We start from the raw sequence: 21795 nt of genomic DNA on the forward strand, positions 1-21795 counted from the left end.
AGATTTATTGTTCTGTCACGTACTGGTGATAGGTAAGATTTATTGTTCTGTCACGTACTGGTGATGGGTAAGATTTATTGTTCTGTCACGTACTGGTGATGGGTAAGATTTATTGTTCTGTTACGTATTGGTGATAGGTAAGATTTATTGTTCAGTCACGTATTGGTGATAGGTAAGATTTATTGTTCTGTCACGTACTGGTGATAGGTAAGATTTATTGTTCTGTCACGTTCTGGTGATGGGTAAGATTTATTGTTTTGTCACGTACTGGTGATGGGTAAGATTTATTGTTCTGTTACGTACTGGTGATGGGTAAGATTTATTGTTCAGTCACGTATTGGTGATAGGTAAGATTTATTGTTCTGTCACGTACTGGTGATAGGTAAGATTTATTGTTCTGTCACGTACTGGTGATGGGTAAGATTTATTGTTCTGTCACGTACTGGTGATGGGTAAGATTTATTGTTCAGTCACGTACTGGTGATGGGTAAGATTTATTGTTCAGTCACGTATTGGTGATAGGTAAGATTTATTGTTCTGTCACGTATTGGTGATGGGTAAGATTTATTGTTCTGTCACGTACTGGTGATAGGTAAGATTTATTGTTCTGTCACGTACTGGTGATTGGTAAGATTTATTGTTCAGTCACGTATTGGTGATAGGTAAGATTTATTGTTCTGTCACGTATTGGTGATAGGTAAGATTTATTGTTCTGTCACGTATTGGTGATAGGTAAGATTTATTGTTCTGTCACGTACTGGTGATAGGTAAGATTTATTGTTCAGTCACGTATTGATGATAGGTAAGATTTATTGTTCTGTCACGTATTGGTGATAGGTAAGATTTATTGTTCTGTCACGTATTGGTGATAGGTAAGATTTATTGTTCTGTCATGTTTTGCTGGTTGGTTAAATTTATTCGATGCCACTGCTTATGGACGTTTCGTCCTCGAGGGTATCACCAGCCCAGTAGTCAAAACTTCGGTGTTGACATGCATATCAATAATGTGGTCATTTTTATATTTTCCTGTTTACAAAACGTTGAATTTATCTAAAAACTAAGGATTTTCTTATCCTAGGCATAGATTACCTTAGCCGTATTTGTCATATTTTTTTTTGGAATTTTTGATCCTCAATACTCTTCAACTTTGTACTTGTTTGGCTTTATAAATATTTTGATATGAGCGACTGATGAGTCTTGTGAAGATGAAACGTGCATCTGGCGTACTAAATTATAATCCTGGTACCTTTGATAACCATTATTGTGCTGTCATTTATTGGTGGTTAGTGAGGTTTATTGTTCGGTCACATTTTGGTGGTTTGTAAGGTTTTTTGTGTGTGGATCAATCAGTAATGATTTCTTGTGTGAGTGTGTGCATCATAAGTCTTCACTTTGGTAGATAAGAATTGGCGCAGTTGTCACCATCGATGATAAATGAGTTGTTGCATCAAATGAAAAAAAAGCCTGCAGTTTTGTCACAAACAGATATATCCTGAATATAAACAAAATAACACCTATTTTTTTGAAAAATTAAACCAAACATTCTTTACCCTTCTTAAAGCCTTTAAAAAGCCAGACAGCATACATTTATCTGAATGGTAGTACTTAGACATCTGTTAATTAGTGATTAATAATTTTATATCACGTTCATAAATAGACCAAATTATAGACACATGATGCTATGACTTGATGAACTGTATTAATAATCGATTAATCTGACAATGGCGTTGATTTGAAATGAATTCAGAGATAAACGGCCGAACCTCTTTTCAAACCATATAGAGATTTTAGAGATGAAATACCTATTGAAAGTAAATAATTGAAAACTTACCTTTTATGTATTTGTAAAGCCATACCAGTTTTGCAGTACCATCATGTTTGAACTCCAGAAAGTCTGAAACATTTTTTGACGTTTTCAAATTAGACAAAAGTATCGTAGTGATATTTTTCTGTAGGTTGATAATAGTTGAACGCATCCTTTTGCTTATTTTCCTTTTAATAAATTTTCTAAATTCCTTGATAAATAATCTGTTCATTTCAAATTTTAGCTCGTTTTTCATCTCCTTAAATTTTGCTGAATGTTTAGATTTTGTTTCGTTCATCTCTTGTTCTCTTGATACCATGGTTTTTGTAACCATAGCTTCTGTATCACTTTTGATTGTTTTTTTCAAATTTTGACTGAAACTGGATAAGTCAAATTCGACTGGAATTATCACTTTGCTAAATCTGTTGTATTTATTCTCATTTGGTGCCATAGTTGCATTAACAGTATTTACAGATAATAGTAGTAGAACAAACTGTTTATGTCCAAAATATAGGGCCATCTCTCTGTGTCTGATATGAATTCAAAAAATTCTTTCTTTTTTATTGCGTTGGCATTGAAACTTTACATTATTAGTTTATTTATATATCACGTAGAACTGATTGCAGATGTTATATTTTATGTAACATATACTACATTCTTTCTTTAATATACTTTCACATGTTTAGAGAATGTCGGTGTGCTTATAAACGTTACTCTCTGTGACATATTGTGTTTGTCTACCTAAGTGTTTGGCACAACGTTTTGGAATTTTGGATCCCCGATGCTCTTCAACTTTGTACTTGTTTGGCTTTATGAATAATTTGATATGGGCGTCACTGATGAGTCTTATGTAGACGAAGCGCGTCTGGCGTACTAAATTATAATCTTGGTAGATTTGATAACTTTTTCCATATGGAGGAGATCAATTTGCTCCTCTGTATTTGGCTGCAAGACATCAACATACACGTGTGATGGAATAAAAGCTAATGTTAAAAGTCTTTTTATACAGTTCAAAAGAGGTGAATTGTATTTTAATATGGAAGTATATTTCAAATCATAGAAATTGAATTGGTTTTAAGTTATATCATCTTCGCTAGCCAAGGGTTACGATCCACTCCCGCTATCTTCACCCTTGGCGGATTGAGATAACATTTCGGAGACACAAGGTAAGGATTTTTATTGGTTGCAGTCAAAACTCACTGCATCCAATCAAAATGCGCCTATAACATGATCAAGTGTAAATGTAGAAAGTGTTTGTAAACAATTGCCACGTGTTTTTTGTGCAACGAGCCTTTACATCCCTAAACATACGACTATATTTAGTGAAAACTTGAATGTTTTTAGTCAACAAATAGAAGTTCCTGTGTATGTTTCATGCACAAATGCATGAATGTTGACGTATGCTTCTATTTCCGGCTTTACCAAGTGTGTAGAATCTAGACGCTACCGTGTTTTTACCTCCAAAATTGAAGAGTTCAAGTGCTACCATTGGTCAAGACTAATGTATTCAGAATTGGCGTGATTTTTATCTTCCGATAGATGGCGCAACATTGTTATCACAAACGTTGGCTCAATCCGCCAAGGGTGAAGATAGCGGGAGTGGATCGTAACCCTTGGCTAGCGAAGATGAAGTTATATAATTAGAAGAAAATGTTCTGGTTCCCTGTCGGATTACCATATATTATATCTCAAATGGAGACAGATGAATAATTCTTGTACCAGATAGTAGATTCAGTGTGACGAGGGTCAATATAAATTTTCAAAGAGACTCCCAATAAATTTACTTCGGATATCATATTCAAGATATCATTCGTTTATGAAAAGTTGATAAGGCCTTTTGGGTCAAACTATGAGAATAATTATTTATGTCTTCCTTATCTTATTTTATTGCCAGACAGGTGGAAGTTCGTCTCCCTGTATTTTGTTTGATATTAAAAATCTTGAACTAACCAAGCTCATATTTGCTGCTACAAAATATTAGAAATTATTATAAATTAAGGAATGTATCTCTCTCATGCAAAGCTCTGATTCCTTTCACGGATTCTTTTTGGACCTTTTGGATTATAGCTCTTAATCTTTTATTTAAGCTTTGGATTTCAAATATTTAGGCCACGAGCATCACTGAAGAGACATGTGTTGTCGAAATGCGCATATGATGCAAGAAAATTGGTACCGTTAATTTTATAATTATAATACCTATTGGATATATGTGATCGAGTACGAATTTCAACACAATGTTTTATTACCAAAGACAGTTGGAAGGCAAAATACAACGTTGGGGAGCTTTAAAAATAAAAAAAACAATAAGTTTTTCTTAACATCAAAATTCCATATATTTTTTATGCTATATTTCGCATTTGATAATCATGCATTACTGAAATGTTTTGTTTTTACAAAAATTCCGTTTCATCCGGATAGCATTTTAGTAACTACAAGAAGTATGGATTGAAATAGTTATGTCTTAAAACAACCTTCATTTCAAAAAGAAATAACACATGCACTTCATGGAGTGTTAACACAGGTAGAAATGCTTTGTGTTGATAGCTGCTGCAGGGATTCTGATATATCTTGTGATTTTTGTGGTTTTGATATCAAGATTCAGTTGAGTATTCTGAGTAGATGATAAAGCTAAATGACACTTTGTACGTAGCTTAAAGATAACCAGGTAAAATGTATTTGTGTATTACTTTTTAATTGTGTCCCTTATTTCATGAAGCTGAAAGTTGTGTCAAATTGAAAAAGAACTGCAATACAAAAGAACAAACAAACATTGATGAACATTGATAAAAATTCAAAACAATACAAACTCATAAATAAATATATAAAATATAAAACTATTACTTGTAATATTGAAAACTAATTACGTAATACCATACACCGTAGTAAATTGACTAGATTGTATGTTTGCCAATTCACTATGAAAATCTAGTCTAGTAGCCATGACATGCAGGTATGATGCATAACTGTAATCATTTTGTAATTGATTTGTATTCCAATACTACGAGTCATATATATATAGATTTTTAAATGCTTAAAATACCTTCCTTTGTTTTAATGGCTAGGCATTGTCAAGGTTCTACAATTCGATCTCCGGAAAACATATATTTCATTCAAACCGTTCATATTTAAAGGTCACAAATAAAACAACGTTTATCTTTTGCAGTGATCTTTAACTTTAATTAACATGTTCTAACTATTTATAGATTTTGTTGTTTTACAGAAGGAGAGGTTTGTTACACATCGACAAGTGAGTTCTATACATTTTTTGCATTATTCGAAGTTTCCTAATTAAGATGGTTCAGTTGTGACCCCAGTATTTTAGAATGCATTTATGTACATGAAAAAAGACAATACTATATGTCTAACATTACAAGAGTAGACACGTTTCGAATGCAGAAATGGTCGAAAATTGCGTTATTTCTATAGGAGAAAATGAGCATTGGAACTTTCTATACCATAAGATACATATCCCTTATAACTAAAATAATCATTTGATTTTACCGTCAACAACATACTTTGATTCTGTCAGTTACTTTTTTTATTTGTTCATACGTTTTGGTTTTTAAAACCACTGTTGTTACAGTTTTCACAACACATACCCCCTTAAACTCATGTTGACGATACCCGAATTTAGACCAGAGATTGGTCAAATGAATGAAGCACGAAATGTGAGACATCACTGTATTGGTATGTTGAACGCGTGTTGAACTAAATGAATTGTTGCGCAATTAAATGATGATGTACGTATGGTATATGATGAGTTTATAAACAATTGGATAATACCGAATGCACTAATTTTAAACATGATAATATGTCGAGATAAACATTTATAGTATTTAAAGCCACAATTCAGACCGATAAGCGACTTTGATATAATCAATGATATCATATTCAACGTAACCAATATGTTAAGTATCATATATTATCAATTTCAAATATAATTAAAAGCAGATTAACCCAAAATAAACAGTAGACCTGTTCTATTTTGAATATATAAATAATTGAAATATGACATGTTAGCTTTTCCATGATGGCAGGTTCATTCATGCCTTCAACACGTGTGCCTTCGTCGTGTCTGATGAATATGGGTTGATAACAGTGAGGGGAGCTAATTACACAAAGTACGTAACCTCGTTCATGAACTATCCTGCAAAATGAATCAGTTTCCACGTTTAAAAGAAATTTGTACAACAAATCGTCAAATATTTTATGAAAGCAGGTTAAAAATTGCAAGATATATGCAAACTTCCTGTGAAAATTCGGGAACTTGGTTAAAATAAAACAATAGGATGAATTGATCACCCAAGTTAAGTCGTTTCATCCGAAATCTGGAGGATCATTCCAGGCGTCCCTGGTCAATATCCATACTATAAGCGTCTTGGGAATCCGCCTAACTCCCCCTAAATGTCGTGTGGTATAGTGGCTAAGACAAAATAATTACTTCAAATTTCTGCTTTCATATCATCCTTGTTTGGAATGTCAACGACCCACTAACATTCCAAAAACAAGCAAAAAAATTTTCGGACAATTTTGTGTTTACAGCGTTTTACAATATCAGATTTATAATGGCAAAATATAGAAGACATATTAAACGAGTTTCGTTAAATTTTAATCTTGACGAAACTATTGAACCAATGCATGCCTTAACTAAAAAGGTCTTGCATGTACGTTTAATAAACAATTATTTAGTACACATCTACAATGTATTATCGACACATAATAATTCATTCAGTGGTTGTTGGTCGCAAGTTTATTGGATCGTGACTTTGATAAACGATATTGCCATTTGTTTTTATATTTTCAATGTGTCCCCATTTGTTATTGTTCCTTAAAAGTTGTTTAATGGTTTGTTGTATAAGAATTTTTTATTTTTATTTACCTCCAAGAGCAGGTGTTTACACGTTTCCATCATAGTTTTCCCCTCGCCCTTGCACTGTGACTAGAGGACTGACTGATTACTGGAAACCATATTTGAGAAGGAAATAGAAAGTTGAAAGTTTAAAATTTCAATGGGATTTATTCGAGTTCACCGCATTTTGGAAATGTATGTCTGTTTTATAGAATATACACTCCATATAATGTCTATTAACAAACTGAAAAGAGAATTTTAGCGCTAGAATATACAAATCAAAAGGTTTTCTTTATTTACAATTAGCTGCTTTAAATGCTAAATTTCCCAAAAGCGTTTTATTGTATTGTATCAAAATTAACTTCCGCAATGATAACTAGGGCTGAATTACATTTTGATATCTTTTACTTTATGCATGTTTAGTTTAAGCATATTCAATTATAGTGGATTGGAAAAGACGTAATTGCAACTTATAAGAATCCTTTTCAACTTTAAGGGTGCAAGTTAGGCCGTGTAGCGGCATTAACCTGCTCTTTTTCGAAATCTACAAGGGTGTCTTTATGCATGTGTAAATTTTTTTTCAATTTGTAATGTTAAATTTATAATACTTTTTGTGCAGTCTTTCAAGCCCAAGACATGATTTGGACGATACTTATACTGACACCCATACAGTGATAAAAGTACAGATCATATAAAAATGTCGAAACAATTTCATTGAAGAGAGGCAAAAAATAATAAAGAGATATTAAAAACTCATTAGTCGACAACAAACTAACGATACCATGATATTTAATCTTGAATTGAAAAAAAACCAACAGTTAACCCACAAGTATAATAAATCATTTTTTTAAAACCTTGATAGTATATTTTAATACAGATATGACAGATCAAAGTAGATATCAAAATATATGAAAAATATTACCGAACCAGTTATCAAGCCAGGAAATTCGGACTGTAAACAGACAGGAAAAAATGGCGAATAACAATCCAATGCTGAATCAGAATCACGAAAATGCAGCAAATGAATCATTTGAAACAGCTTTGATAAATGAATTATTTCGAGGACGATCACGACTTCCGAAACTGGTTTTGTCAATAATTGGTGATTCTAGTAGTTTTGTTCCGAAGCCTTGGTTGATACCTGTATTGAAAACTGGAATAATAGCCACGGCAAAGGGTGCTAAAGGTATATCACACTTGTTTTACTTAATTTCAGTGTTATTATCTGAGGCAAAAGTATTTTGAAAATATTCAACTATCATAAATGTATCAAGAAGATACTAAATTCAAGAACTTTAAAAGAATCAAGACTTGGTGCTTCGACTAGATAGACGTCTTTTGTAATCCATGCCCCTGATGCTATGAAAATATACACTGAGTCAAAATTTCACAGTCGGTAATCGGACACAATAGCTTAATTAAAATAAATCCTGCTATCAAAAAATCAACGACCACGTGAACAAGTGGCTAGTTAGTTAAGAACAAGGCCAACTGTATCAGTCAAACAATTCGTGATAATATTGGTACATGTTAAACTTTTGTAGTTTCTAGTTCCGTCGCTCTTCTTCATAACTATACAGTTTTTTCCCTCAAAGAAACACGTACCTGTATTCATATGTCACGTATAGAAAAAGTATAGTTCTGAGAAAAATCTGAAAAATTTGTTAAAATCCGTCTTTTTGTCACCGTTTGTCGAATAAACCTCATAACCATGCTTCTGAAGGCAGAAGGGAAAATGTAAATAAAATCAAAATTTTAACTATCAGGGTATATATAGTGTTTCAAAGGATTTGTCGGTGAATTAAGGTCTGCTGGAAATGTTTTGCGTATAGGTAGAATAAAGCATACTCAATCCTGGGCTCCAAGAAACGGTGTTCTTTGTACTACATTATTTTTGAATTTTAATATGAATGAACGAACAGCCTCGCTTTGTTAATTGTCTAAATTTGTTATATCTAGCTCCAACTTTCCCCATTTTCCCGAATAGTTACCAAACAGAGGCGAAAGATACCGAAGTAACATTCAAATTCATAAGTCAAAAATAAACTTACAAAACCAAGGAAAAACAAAAAAAGATGATGATTTCGTGTTATTTGGTCTCTCATGGAAAGTTAATCATACCTCATCTTTTTATTCAGAATAAGCCATGTCTTAGACGCCAGTATCTTTGTTATATGTAATAATTGTTCAAAGCCACTATATCTATCCCGATTATCGTAATAGAAATATTTGGTTTCTGTCTGAGTCGACCGTTTTATTTCAGTTTTAATAACCATCCATAACAACTCAATATTATATTCAATAGATTACTTAATATTATACAAAGGAACAACTGAAAGAATAAGCTCTATTGTGGAGGAAGCAATAGATGACTTATGGTATTTACGAGAAGATGAAAATGCAGACAATGTACCAGAAAATAACAAGTTTAAAGTCAACTTAAAATCAATAGTGAGTCTTACAAATAAAAAGCTATGGTTTGTTCCTATTTTATTGTTATCATTATTGGTTCATATTGAGGACATGCCCCTTTACTTTTTAAAAAAGAACATCCCAGTTATCTCTTATTATCATACCGGGTGCAAGTATATAAGGATACAAATACAATTGTTCTCAATTTTATTACTACATTGGAAGACAAATTTGTTGGTTGAAAGGCGTGAAAAAAGGACGAATAAGCTTTATGAAAGCTGAATACAATGATAAGAAACTTGAAAAAGGATAAGAACATCATTTCCATTTATACAGCAGTTGTTGATCAGTTAGTTCTACCTGTTTTACACCTTACGTACTATATCATCCTCTTCAACAAATTAGGCGCATCTACCATTGTCTACCACCAGTCAATATTCTTGGATGCTCATTCATAGATGAACCATTGGCCGAAGATAAAGCACCATTTTAGTTTCAAGTTGACAAAATGCATTTAGACTACACTACTTGTAGTTATAACCAAGAATCACGATTAAGGGGAAAAATAAGAAAAAAACATCGAAAGCAAAAAGCATGGATATAAAAATTTAACCGATAGAAACAAATTATGAGGACGAAGAGGTTTAAAATAAGGAAATAACACGATTTGTGAGGGATTAGTTATATACTTGGTGAACACAAACGGCTATTTAAAAAAATCACTTAATTGTAATTCAAAGGAAATGTATTTATACATGTATTGTACTATTTTCGATTTTCTTATATATTTGTACCTTTCATTGGTCATAATGAACTTTTAATTTGTATTTTTGTATTTGAAATAAAATCTTTTTAATTCAATTAAAAGCTAAAACGAGTCAATGTTATCCTCTTCCTATCGCATGTCAGTATACACGACGCATATCCACTTACTAAGTGTTTTATTCAGATGCAGTTGAAACGTGCCTTAGGTAAAAAGAAGATATTTGCAATGTTTCACGCTCAAATTATGAAAATCATTGCTGAAAGAGAAATAAAGTTTATGACACTTGCAGAAAATCAAGATCGTAAGTAGAAAGTAAAATCACAAAAATACTGAACTTAGAGGAAAATCAATTAGGAAATTCCATAATCACATGGCAAACTCAAATAACATAACACATCAAAAACAAATAAACAAGAACTGTCATATTGCTGACTTGGTACAGGCATTTTCAAATGTAGAAAATGGTGGATCAAACCTGGTTTTATAGCGCTAAACCTCTCACTTTAGTGACAGTCTCATCAAATTTCGTTATATTTACAATGATGAGTTAACTAAACAGACACAATAATTAAAATAGTCAAAATATTGATACATCAGTCATCATCGTGTAACAATTTTAAAAGGAACAATTTTACAGAACACAAAAACATCTATCTACAAACACATTTATTGATTTGCGTGTCTGATGTCAGAAATTTTATACGTCACATATATTTATCGTTCAATGCACATACAAACAATTTTAAAATTTCACATAGGCAATGTTAGCATACAGGGTTAAAAAATCAAAATTATGTAAGAATAAATTTTAGAAATAGACCGAGACTCAAAGTAGTCCAAAAGTTATATGGAATTTATAAGAATCCACAAATACTTAATTCCACTATTCAATGACTGTAAGTGCACAGTTTGTGCAGACTTTTAGTTTATATATTATGCAAATTTATATACCATCTAGATCATTCCCCATTTTTTTTATGCTATGCATTTTGCCAGCTTTTATGCCTAGTTTACACTTATATGCTTTTAGCCTTAATACCTATCTTATGCTTATATTTTTTTAGTGCCTCATTTTTGTGTTGTGAAATTTATTGCATGTGTATTATATTATGTGTTGTATTGTTATAAATGTTGTTTTGTTTAAAATGTCTCATATGTCGGTTAAAAGCTCATTAGAGCTTATGTGTATCTATGTTTTTAGCTCACCTGGCCCAAAGGGCCAAGTGAGCTTTTCTCATCACTTTGCGTCCGTCGTCGTCCGTCGTCGTTAACTTTTACAAAAATCTTCTCCTCTGAAACTACTGGGCCAAATTAAACCAAACTTGGCCACACTCATCATTAGGGTATCTAGTTTTAAAATTGTGTCCGGTGACCCGGTCAACTAACCAAAATGGCCGCCATGGCTAAAAATATAACATAGGGGTAAAATGCAGTTTTTGACCTATTACTAAAAAAACAAAGCATTTAGAGCAAATCTGACATGAAGTAAAATTGTTTATCAGGTCAAGATCTACTGCCCTGAAAATTTCAGATGAATCGAACAACCTGTTGTTGGGTTGCTGCCCCTTAATTAGTAATTTTAAGGAAATTTTGTTGTTTTTGGTTATTATCTTGAATAATATTATAGATAGAGATAAACTGTAAACTGCAATAATGTTCAGCAAAGTAAGATTTACAAGTAAGTCAACATGACCGAAATGGTCAGTTGACCCCTTTAGGAGTTATTGCCCTTTATAGTCAATTTTTAACCATTTTTTGTTAATCCTAGTTATCTTTTACAAAAAACTTCTCCTCCGAAACTACTGGGCCAAATTTAACTAAAATTAGCCATAATCATCATTTGGTTGTCTAGTTTAAAAATTGTGTCCAGTGACCCGGCATACCAACCAAGATGACTGCCACGGCTAAAAATAGAACAGGGTTAAAATGTTTATCAGGTCAAGATCTATCAGCCCTGAAATTTTCAGATGAATCTGACAACCTGTTGCTAGGTTGCTGCCCTTGAATTGATAATTTTAAGGAAATTTTGCTGTTTACGGTATTTATCTTGAATATTATTATAGATAGAGATAAACTGTAAACAGCAAAAATGTTCAACAAATTAAGATATACAAATAAGTCAACATGACTAAAATGGTCAATTGACCCCCTAAGGAGTTATAGCCCTTTTTAGTCAATTTTTAAATTTTTTTTGTAAAATTTGTAAATTTTCACTTACATTTCCACTGAAGCTATTGGGCCAAGTTCATTAAAAATAGAGATAATTTGAAGCAGCAAGAATGTTTAGAAAAGTTAGATCTTCAAACACATCCCCATCACCAAAACACAATTGTGTCATCAATCCACCAGTCTCCTTTGTTTAATATTCAAATAGACCAAGGTGAGCGACACAGGCTCTTTGGAGCCTCTAGTTCTTTGACTTTCCGTAATGTCGTTGTATAAATGGTGCTATTCCTTTGCTCACACAGGATTTACATAGGGGTAAAACGGTTTTGTACTGATTTTAGCGTTTCTCATCACTTGGCTCCGGCGAATGTCGTCCGTCGTCGTCCGTCGTCGTCGTCGTTAACTTTTACAAAAATCTTCTCCTCTGAAACTGCTTGGCCAAATTAAACCAAACTTGGTCACAATCATCATTGGGGTATGTAGTTTAAAAAATGTGTGGCGTGACCCGCCAACTCAATAGAGATGGCCACCATGGCTAAAAATAGAACATAGGGGTAAAATGCAGTTTTTGGCTTATAACTCAAAAACCAAAGCATTTAGAGCAAATCTGACATGGGATAAAATTGTTAGGGTAAGATCTATCTGCCCTGAAATTTTCAGATGAATCAGACAACCCGTTGTCGGGTTGCTGCCCCTGAATTGGTAATTTTAGGGAAATTTTGCTGTTTTTGGTTATTATCTTGAATATTATTATAGATAGAGATAAACTGTAAACAGCTATAATGTTCAGCAAAGTAAGATTTACAAATAAGTCAACATGACTAAAATGGTCATTTGACCCCTTTAGGAGTTATTGCCCTTTATAGTAAATTTTTAACCATTTTTCATAAATCTTAGTAATCTTTTACAAAAATCTTCTCCTGTGAAACAACTAGGCCAAATTAAACCAAACTTGGCCGCAACTATTATTTGGGTATCTAGTTAAAAATTGTGTGGCATGACCTGGCCAACCAACCAAGATGGCCGCCACGGCTAAAAATAGAACATAGGTTGGCTTTTAACTCAAAAACCAAAGCATTTAGAGCAAATCTGACATGGGGGTTAAATTGTTCATCAGGTCAAGATCTATCTGCCCTGAAATTTTCAGATGAATCAGACAACCCGTTGTTGTGTTGCTGCCCCTGAATTGGTAATTTTAGGGAAATTTTGCTGTTTTTGGTTATTATCTTGAATATTATTATAGATAGAGATAAACTGTAAACAGCAATATTGTTTTGCAAAGTAAGATTTACATATAAGTCAACATGATTGAAAATCTCAGTTGATGCCTTTAGGAGTTATTGTCCTTTATAGTCAATTTTTAACAATTTTTCGTAAATCTTAGTAATCTTTTACAAAAATCTTCTCCTCTGATACTACATTGCCAAATTAAACCAAACATGGCCACAATCATCATTTGGGTATCTAGTTTATAAAATGTCTGGCGTGACCCAGTAAACCAACCAAGATGGCCGCCATAGCTAAAAATAGAACATAGGGGTAAAATGCAGTTTTTGGCTTATAACTTAAAAACCAAAGCATTTAAAGCAAATCTGACAGGAAGTAAAATTGTTTATCAGGTCAAAATCTATCTGCCCTGGAATTTTCAGATGAATCTGACAACCTGTTGTTGGGTTGCTGCCCTTGAACTGGTAATTTTAAGGAAGTTTTGCTGCTTTTGGTTATTATCTTGAATATTATTATAGATATAGATAAACTTTAATACAATAAATGTTGGCAAAGTAAGATTTATAAATAAGTCAACATGAACGAAATTGTCAAGTGACCCCTTTAGGAGTTATTGTCCTTTATAGTCAAGTTTTAACCATTTTTTCGTAAATCTTAGTAATCTTTTACAAAAATCTTCTCCTCTGAAACTACTGGGCCATGTTAATTATAGATAGAAATATTTGTAAGCAGCTAGAATGTTTAGTAAATTAAGATTTACAAACACATCACCATCACCAAAACACAATTTTGTCATGAATCCAACTGCGTCCTTTGTTTAATATTCAAATAGACCAAGGTGAGCGACACAGGCTCTTTAGAGCCTCTATTTATACCTTGCCGACTCTCGAAACTGAATGATTTTGACGTTTGTGGTTCAACGTATTTTGTATTTCTTAATAGAAATATATCATGATTGCATAAAATAGACCAATATCATGCTGACGGGATCTTTTAAAATACAGAGTCACGTTAGATTAATACAATTAATGTCTTTAAACAAATTCCCTGAAGCTTTCAGACGTTAGCTTATGTATAAAACAAACACAAAAATTAATCTTTATCATTTTTTTTATTAACATAGTGAAAAACATTTGCAGACAATGTGACGGCAATACAAGAAGTATATGCGCTTCTCTCTAAGGAATTACAATACAAACTTCATGGTACTTAAGTAAATATATATATATTGGTAATTTTCAGAGAAACATAAGTACCTAGCTGGTTAAATATGCATACACATTAGATATCAGTAGATTACAATTTGTAATTAACGACAGACCTAAAATAGTATAGAACCACGAAGAAATCTAAATTATAAATTTATGTCAAGCACAACTTGAACAATAAGTTTTAGTGATACAATCTATTTCAGTGTGTATTTCGAAGATTTTTTTTTATTATTTCCGTTTTCAAATCCTCACCCCAAAAATGTCATCATATTCTGAAAGAGAGTGTAACTCTTAATGAATGTACCCATCAACGAAAAATTTGAAAATATTGGAAACTACACTTTATTCTTTAAATTCGTCAATTATGCATTCAATTGTTTGATGTATTACAGTTATCTGGAGATTGCCTGTTCTAACAGTTGTCGCTGAGGGAGACTTATATACAATAGACGCTATAGTTCAGGTTCTTAAAATTGATCTACCAATTCTATTGTTGAAAGGATCGGGAAAAGCAGCGGATTTTGTGGCTGGTTTTATAGAGGAGTAAGTCAATTCAATTCCATAACAAAGTCTTAAAGTCTGCTGAATTAGATACCTTTTACGGACAAAAAGAAGAAGTTGCATTTGTAGATCTTTCTCTCTTTATGTGGTTTGCTCATTAGATTTATAATTATATAATGCATAATATTAAAGCATCAATAGTTTTGTCATTAGATTTTGCTATGTGATTAAAGACTTTCCGATTGGATTTTCCCCTGAGTTTAGAATTTTTGGGATTTTACATTTTACTGACGTTTAATATGCCTAACTTCATCATATTTATGATGTACATTAACTTCATATCTTTATCTCATATTAGATATGGTAACACTAGTTCTGATTCAAGCATTGAGAAATATATTAAAGAAAAATCAGCAATATTGTTTGGAATAGTATCTCCAAAAGATAAAAGTCTCAACAAACTTAAAGCAGGATTAAAATGTATTTATGAATGCAAATATTTGGTAAGAAACATTTAACTGTAGAAATGAACAATTTCTGTTACAATTTGTCAAATGTATCATTCCAAGCACCTGATTAAAAAGTTGAAATTCATCTTTCGTTTTGTAAACAAAGCAGTTTGTTCTGAAAACAAAGCCAGATATCAAATGGATACGTCTTTCGGGGTTGTTCGCCCTGAAATTTAGTTTTATCGTTTAAAAAGGATATGTCTATAATATTATATATCGTACACTTTGAATTTTGAAAAGATAAGCCATTTAAGCATGTTGTTTCAGCATACACAAGAGTCTTCTTTGATTTTTTCTCTCTCGATAAATGCACAAAAAAACAAAACATAGATATAGGAAGATGTGGTGTGAGTGCCAACGAGACAACTCTCCATCCAAATAGCAATTTAAAAAAGTAAACTACTCTATGTCAATATACGGCCTTCATCACGGAGCCTTAGCTCACACCGAACAACAAGCTATAAAGGGCCCCAAAATTACCAATATTAAACCATTCAAACGGTAAAACCAACGGTCTAATCTATATACAAAAACGAGAATCGAAAAACATTGCATTACATAAACAAACGACAACTACTGTACATCAGATTCCTTACTTAGAACAGGTGCAAACATTTGCAGCGGGATTAAACGTTTAAATGGTACCAAACCTTCTCCCTTTTTCTGAAACAATAGCATAACATCACAACATAGTGTTATTTTGGTCTTTTGTGGATAGTTGTCTCATTGGCAATCATACAACATCTTCTTTTTTTATATAGAAAAACACAATAAAATATCAATTGGCAGGCTTAACTCAATCCAATAACGTAAATAATACACTATGAACGAATAAATTTGATCTGCGATATCTGAATGCAAATGCACAGTTAATAAAATATTAGGGACAAACATCCAAGGCCAAAAAGCAAACAAACAAGTCCAAACAAAGCCATGGCAAGACACCACTGCGAAATATTTAACCCATGGAAAATATAACTGTTTAAAGTTGTGTAAAACGGTAATTCATATATAATAGTATATAAATGAGAAAAAAAACAGTCAACAAAAAATTAAATAATGTGGTATCTAAATTTCAATTACATTAAAACCTATTAATATTTATTTTAGTGTTATAAAATTCTTGTTATGTCACACATTATGTAATAACTTTTTTTACTTAAGACGTGTAATGTAATTTGTCAGTTTTAAGATAATTCGAAACCATGTTAAAATTTATTTCTATTCCACCGGTATATAGTTTCTACATAATCATCGATGATGCTATTATATGTTTATATATTATTGCCGAAAGCGTGATTTTAGTCGGACGTTGGAGTTTGAGTGGGTTAGCGCGCCGGGCATAGTGCGATTTAAGAAGCATACATTCGAATCCTAGCCAGGGAAAATCAAATATTTGCGAAAATCTAACATTGTAATGGGCTGTTATTTAGACGGATTCTATATACAGAATGGGTTTTCAGCCTTGTATTACCATCATTTGTGATCTCATGAATAAAATCTGGAATAGTAGTCGAGTTGTCACTGTTTCAGACGTACTTATAATATAATTATTTCTGTGAATAAACTCATCATAGATACCAGGACTACATTTTGTATATACGCCAGACGCGCGTTTCGTCTACAAAAGACTCATCAGTGACGCTCGAATCCAAAAATATTAAAATGCCAAATAAAGTACGAAGTTGAAGAGCATTGAGGACCAAAATTCCTAAAAGTTTTGCCAAATCCAACTAAGGTAATATATGCCTGAGGTAGAAAAGCCTTAGTATTTCAAAGACTGCATCCTACACTAATTTGTAAGTTCGAATCCCTGTCAGGGAAAACCAAAAAATTGAAGATCTAACAATGTTGTGCTGCTATTTAGACGAATTATATACATATACATATATGTTTTGTAAAAATAATGACACTGACGAAGTATATTTGTTAAGCAGAAATATTTGTGAACACGATTTTATAACATCATCTTCGTATATTACCATCTTATGTTAGAACCGTTGTGCAAATCTTTAGACTTTAAACGCAAAAACGAAAGCTATGAATTTCATTAAAATCAGGAGGGATATAAGATGGAAGTCTACGGTTTTGTATTTGGATTGAAGTAATTTCATGTCATGATTTATGTGCAGCGCTAGAGATGAAGAAATTACTGTCTATTTTTCAAAACTGCAATTAACAATATTTTTATTTTTTTTTGTTTATAAGATAACCATCCTTGATATAAACAGGGAAACTAAACCATCACACTTCACAGATTCGGTAACTACATCAATTATTCGCGGTTGGTCACATATATCAAGAGATGGATTGTCAAATGGCGGACGTTGCAACTCTACAAAAAGCTCAGAGAGTAAAGGAACTGAAGGTAATTTTGACCAAAAAAATCATAATAAAAAACATGCTTTTATTTGGAAAAATTCAGGCTTAAATCAGAATACCGTTTTTAAGTTACACTCTTGTATGGAGCTAAACCACAAAGATACCGAACGCTGAGGATTAATTAAAACGGAAATTCCAGAATCAAATGGAACAATCAAAACATGAAAAAAATCAAATTGCAAAATCATGTTCACACTATATTTACTTTAACAAAGGTAACACAGCTTGCATGTAAGGTGTGAGCTTTAACACAAAAACAACTACCCACCAACAGAGCTTAATTTATAAGAATGGGCGACCAACGTCGGTTTTATTCAAGTTTTAAATTACCATAATTAATAATTGGTTGGTATTAATTAACTTTTTCTGCTGAAACTTACTCGCATCATATTTTTTTGTGGTCTCAGATCTTTAGATACAGGTAAAGTCGTCTGATCCGCATGTGTGACCTTGTGACTGATGCACAAGAGGACTCTTACCCTGTCGTCTTTCAATATCTTGCTCCTTTTAATAATCAATTTTGTATGCAAAATCTTTATGTAAATTAATGCTAAACTCGTTTGAAAATGGTTTACATAAAACCTCCTACATGTTACGACAATTTTTATGTTCATTCATGAATGCTTACTCGCAATTTCTAAATTTTTAGAGGAAACGGATGTAAAGCAGCCCTGTGAAAGTAATCGGAAACTACCAACGCTAACAAACGGAATAAGACAAAACGTCCAGAAAAAAACCATACACAATTCTAAACCAGTGACAGAAAATTCCCTGCAAACATCTACAATTAATACAGGGACATTTATGGAAAACTATCAAGCTACTTTGAGTCCTGCATCGTTACCACTATTTTATTATATTGCATATCAGACTATCCAGGATATGAATAAAAGAAACAAAACACAGGTAATAATAATTGATTGTAATATATTTTCTGTCTGTTTGAAGAAAAAAAATGCGATGCACACTGAACTTCAAGTACCAGCTTCTATGTGGGTTATGTTAACGTGTGCAAATTGTTTTGTTATAAGTATGCCGGAATATTTTAGTATAAATTCCCATTAAATAATCTCTTTTGTTGTTGACTATAATTGCTTATATCCACTTGAATTGCATTTCATTGTAAGTAATCTCATTGTCAATCATACCCACACATCTTATTTTCATACTACCAACTAGAGAAATGGTACCTTGAAAAATAGAATATTATTTGTTTAAAAGCCGTGTTATAATGTGACTATTAATTAAGGTAAAGGAAGCTTGCTAAAGTAGCAAAAGATATAGTTTGGATACTGGCACTCAAGGAAATAAAATAAAAAGCAACACTCCAACAGTGAACTAGGTTTTTAAAACGATATCTCTATGATGAAGTGTTTTCAAAACTGAAATCACACCTCGATGAAGTGTTTTCAATACTCAAAAATCAATACCAGTGTTTGTCTGTCTGTTTGTTCATTTTTTTCTTTTTCAACAGAATTTCAAGATACTTCTAAAGGAAGCGATTATTGCTGATAGGCATGAATATGTGTCTGTTTTGCTGGAAGAACATAAGGTTCGAGTAGCTTTCAATCAAGTTTCCGATATTTATCAGGTATGTGAAAAATTGTATTTTAATCGGAAACAATCTTGCAATACAAAGATGGAATAAAGTTTAAGTAGGTCAAGTTCCCATATTCAGTCATTGATTGTTGACATATACATACTCTGAAAGCACTTATCTTGTTCTTATTTAAGAAATTTTCAAATTGACTTAAGGTTATTAATTAAATTAATTTAAAAAAAGGTTTCTGTTCTAATGAATACATACTGCATTGTCTAAATAAAATACTTACTTGGATTTAACGCAGAAATTATATATAAAAAAAGTCGGAGTTCTAAACAAGACATTTGTATTATTTTCTTGCATTTAAAATAATGAAAAAAAGTCAAATGGATGTTTATGTATAAACCAATTCAAAGTAAATTTTAAAACCATCTATAAAATTCTTTTAATTCTGATGATTTAAACGTAAAAATGTTGTTTTTGGATATAACACATTTAGAAGTTTCAAGTAATAGCACAAACTATATAAAACGTTTTGTTGAAGACACTGAAAGGTTTGTTTTCCAAAATCAATCCGTTGAGCAATCATGTCAACGTGAAATGTAATTAATTCTAAAATAATATGAACAATAAGTCCTAATACATACTCAATTGTTTTCATTTTGCAAATGACTTACGCCTTTGAGAAAATGCGACATCTTATGATGAACTTGACAAATTTTGAAAATGTTTCGTCATTATTAAAAAGTTCAATTCTGAAAAAAATCCAAAAGCCGTGTTGTATGACATTATTGGCCTTTTCATATTGGTTTACCAAAACTACAAGAACAATTTTTTCAGAATGAATGATTTCATTCGTTCTACGTACTTTTATTATTATAAAGTATTTGATACATCGAGAATATCATAAGAATAAAGTCTTTAGATAGATGAAATATAATACGGTAACCGTAATTGTGAACTTGGACGGATAATACAAACACTAATCCTTATTTAAACTAAAACAAAAAAGGAACCGCGAAAAGATAGTTTCAAGTATAGCTTCTTGTATTTGCAAAGCAAAAACATTTAAGTGTTTACTTGACAACTATGATAGTTTAACTAGGGTCTTCTGTTTTAACACTATCATACCATCATCTTTTACGCTTGAACACATGAGATAAAAAAAAAGTCAACCTTTTTTGTGTTAAATAAAACCAATATATTTATACTACAATCCGTTTTTCCTAAAAACTTAAAAACTTCATTTTAAGAAAACACTTCTCCGCAATGGAATGGCAGCCGATAAGACTGACTTTCAAGGCGTATTCAAGGTAAGTGCATGAAATTCATAAAAAAGAATGATTTGATAGTCTTCGTTTAATTATTCAGTATTAAAGGTTGTCTCTCTTGTAACTTTTGTAGACTTTGAACAGTAGTTGTCGTTTGTTAATGTAATATATTCGTGTTTCTCGTTTCTTGTTGTTTTTATATAGATTAGACCGTTGGTTTTCCCGTTTGAATGGTTTTACACTAGTAATTTTGGGGCCCTTTATAGCTTGTTGTTGGGTGTGAGCCAAGGCTCCGAGTTGAAGGCCGTACATTGACCTATAATGGTTTACTTTTTATTAAATTGTTATTTGGATGGAGAGTTGTCTCGTTGACCCTCACACCACATCTTCCTATATCTATTTTCAACATATTCACGTTCTTGAGGTTTACAAAAAACACATTATGATTGTAATTCTTCAGTTCATTTTTCCTATGATTATAATAATGGTAATATCTTCTCTTTTCGCTTATAAATATATCAAAATTCCTATGCAGTCTTTCGATTGTTGTTTTATGCTGTTTGCGTCCTTATGGAGGTCGTTTGGTGTATTAACTTTGTAATTTCACAGACGTTTGAGAAAAAACAAATGTTTCTACATTTAGTGATATCTAGAAAAAATACTAGCTATAATGAAATTGATCTGAGGAATCAACTTTGTTTTTGATTTTTTTTTTTTACATCAGTTGAAAAATAATATTTGTACCAATACATCATTCTGCTTTAAAGTGGTCAAAGACGGACAAAAGATACCGGAGGGAAAGTCAAACTCATAGATTGACAATAAACTGACAACGCAATGGCTATAAATAAAAAGACAAACAGAGAATTAATAGAAATAATAGTACAAAAGACACACCATAGGAACACGAACCCAAGGTCATCTCTTTTGTCGTAAAGTTTTGTTTTCAACCGACCTTTTTTGTCAATTTTTAGATGCTAGTCACGATATGAGGCAGACTTAACTGTATCTGTAGTATCATTTATCTCTAGTTCGATAGGATAGCTACGTTCAACATAGTCACAACATTTTGTATTATTTAGTGAGAAAACATCATCTATATAGCGGAACGTAAAGTTAAAGGATATTGCTGAAATCTTATCTTTCTTCCTAAG

General features: G+C 32.0%; 1 protein-coding gene across 1 annotated transcript; it reads left to right on the forward strand.

Annotated features, from left to right (window-relative positions):
• The first annotated feature begins 7625 nt into the window (after nucleotides 1-7625).
• Nucleotides 7626-19094, forward strand: LOC134714379 (uncharacterized). The gene is made up of 8 exons (XM_063575621.1): nucleotides 7626-7839; nucleotides 8959-9104; nucleotides 10015-10132; nucleotides 14828-14978; nucleotides 15295-15439; nucleotides 17654-17813; nucleotides 18477-18688; nucleotides 19077-19094. The coding sequence occupies exons 1-8, from the start codon at nucleotides 7626-7628 to the stop codon at nucleotides 19092-19094; spliced, it is 1164 nt and encodes a 387-aa protein (XP_063431691.1).
• Nucleotides 19095-21795: the final 2701 nt, after the last annotated feature.

This window comes from Mytilus trossulus, chromosome 4, assembly GCF_036588685.1.
Source record: "Mytilus trossulus isolate FHL-02 chromosome 4, PNRI_Mtr1.1.1.hap1, whole genome shotgun sequence".
Classification (NCBI taxonomy): domain Eukaryota; kingdom Metazoa; phylum Mollusca; class Bivalvia; order Mytilida; family Mytilidae; genus Mytilus; species Mytilus trossulus.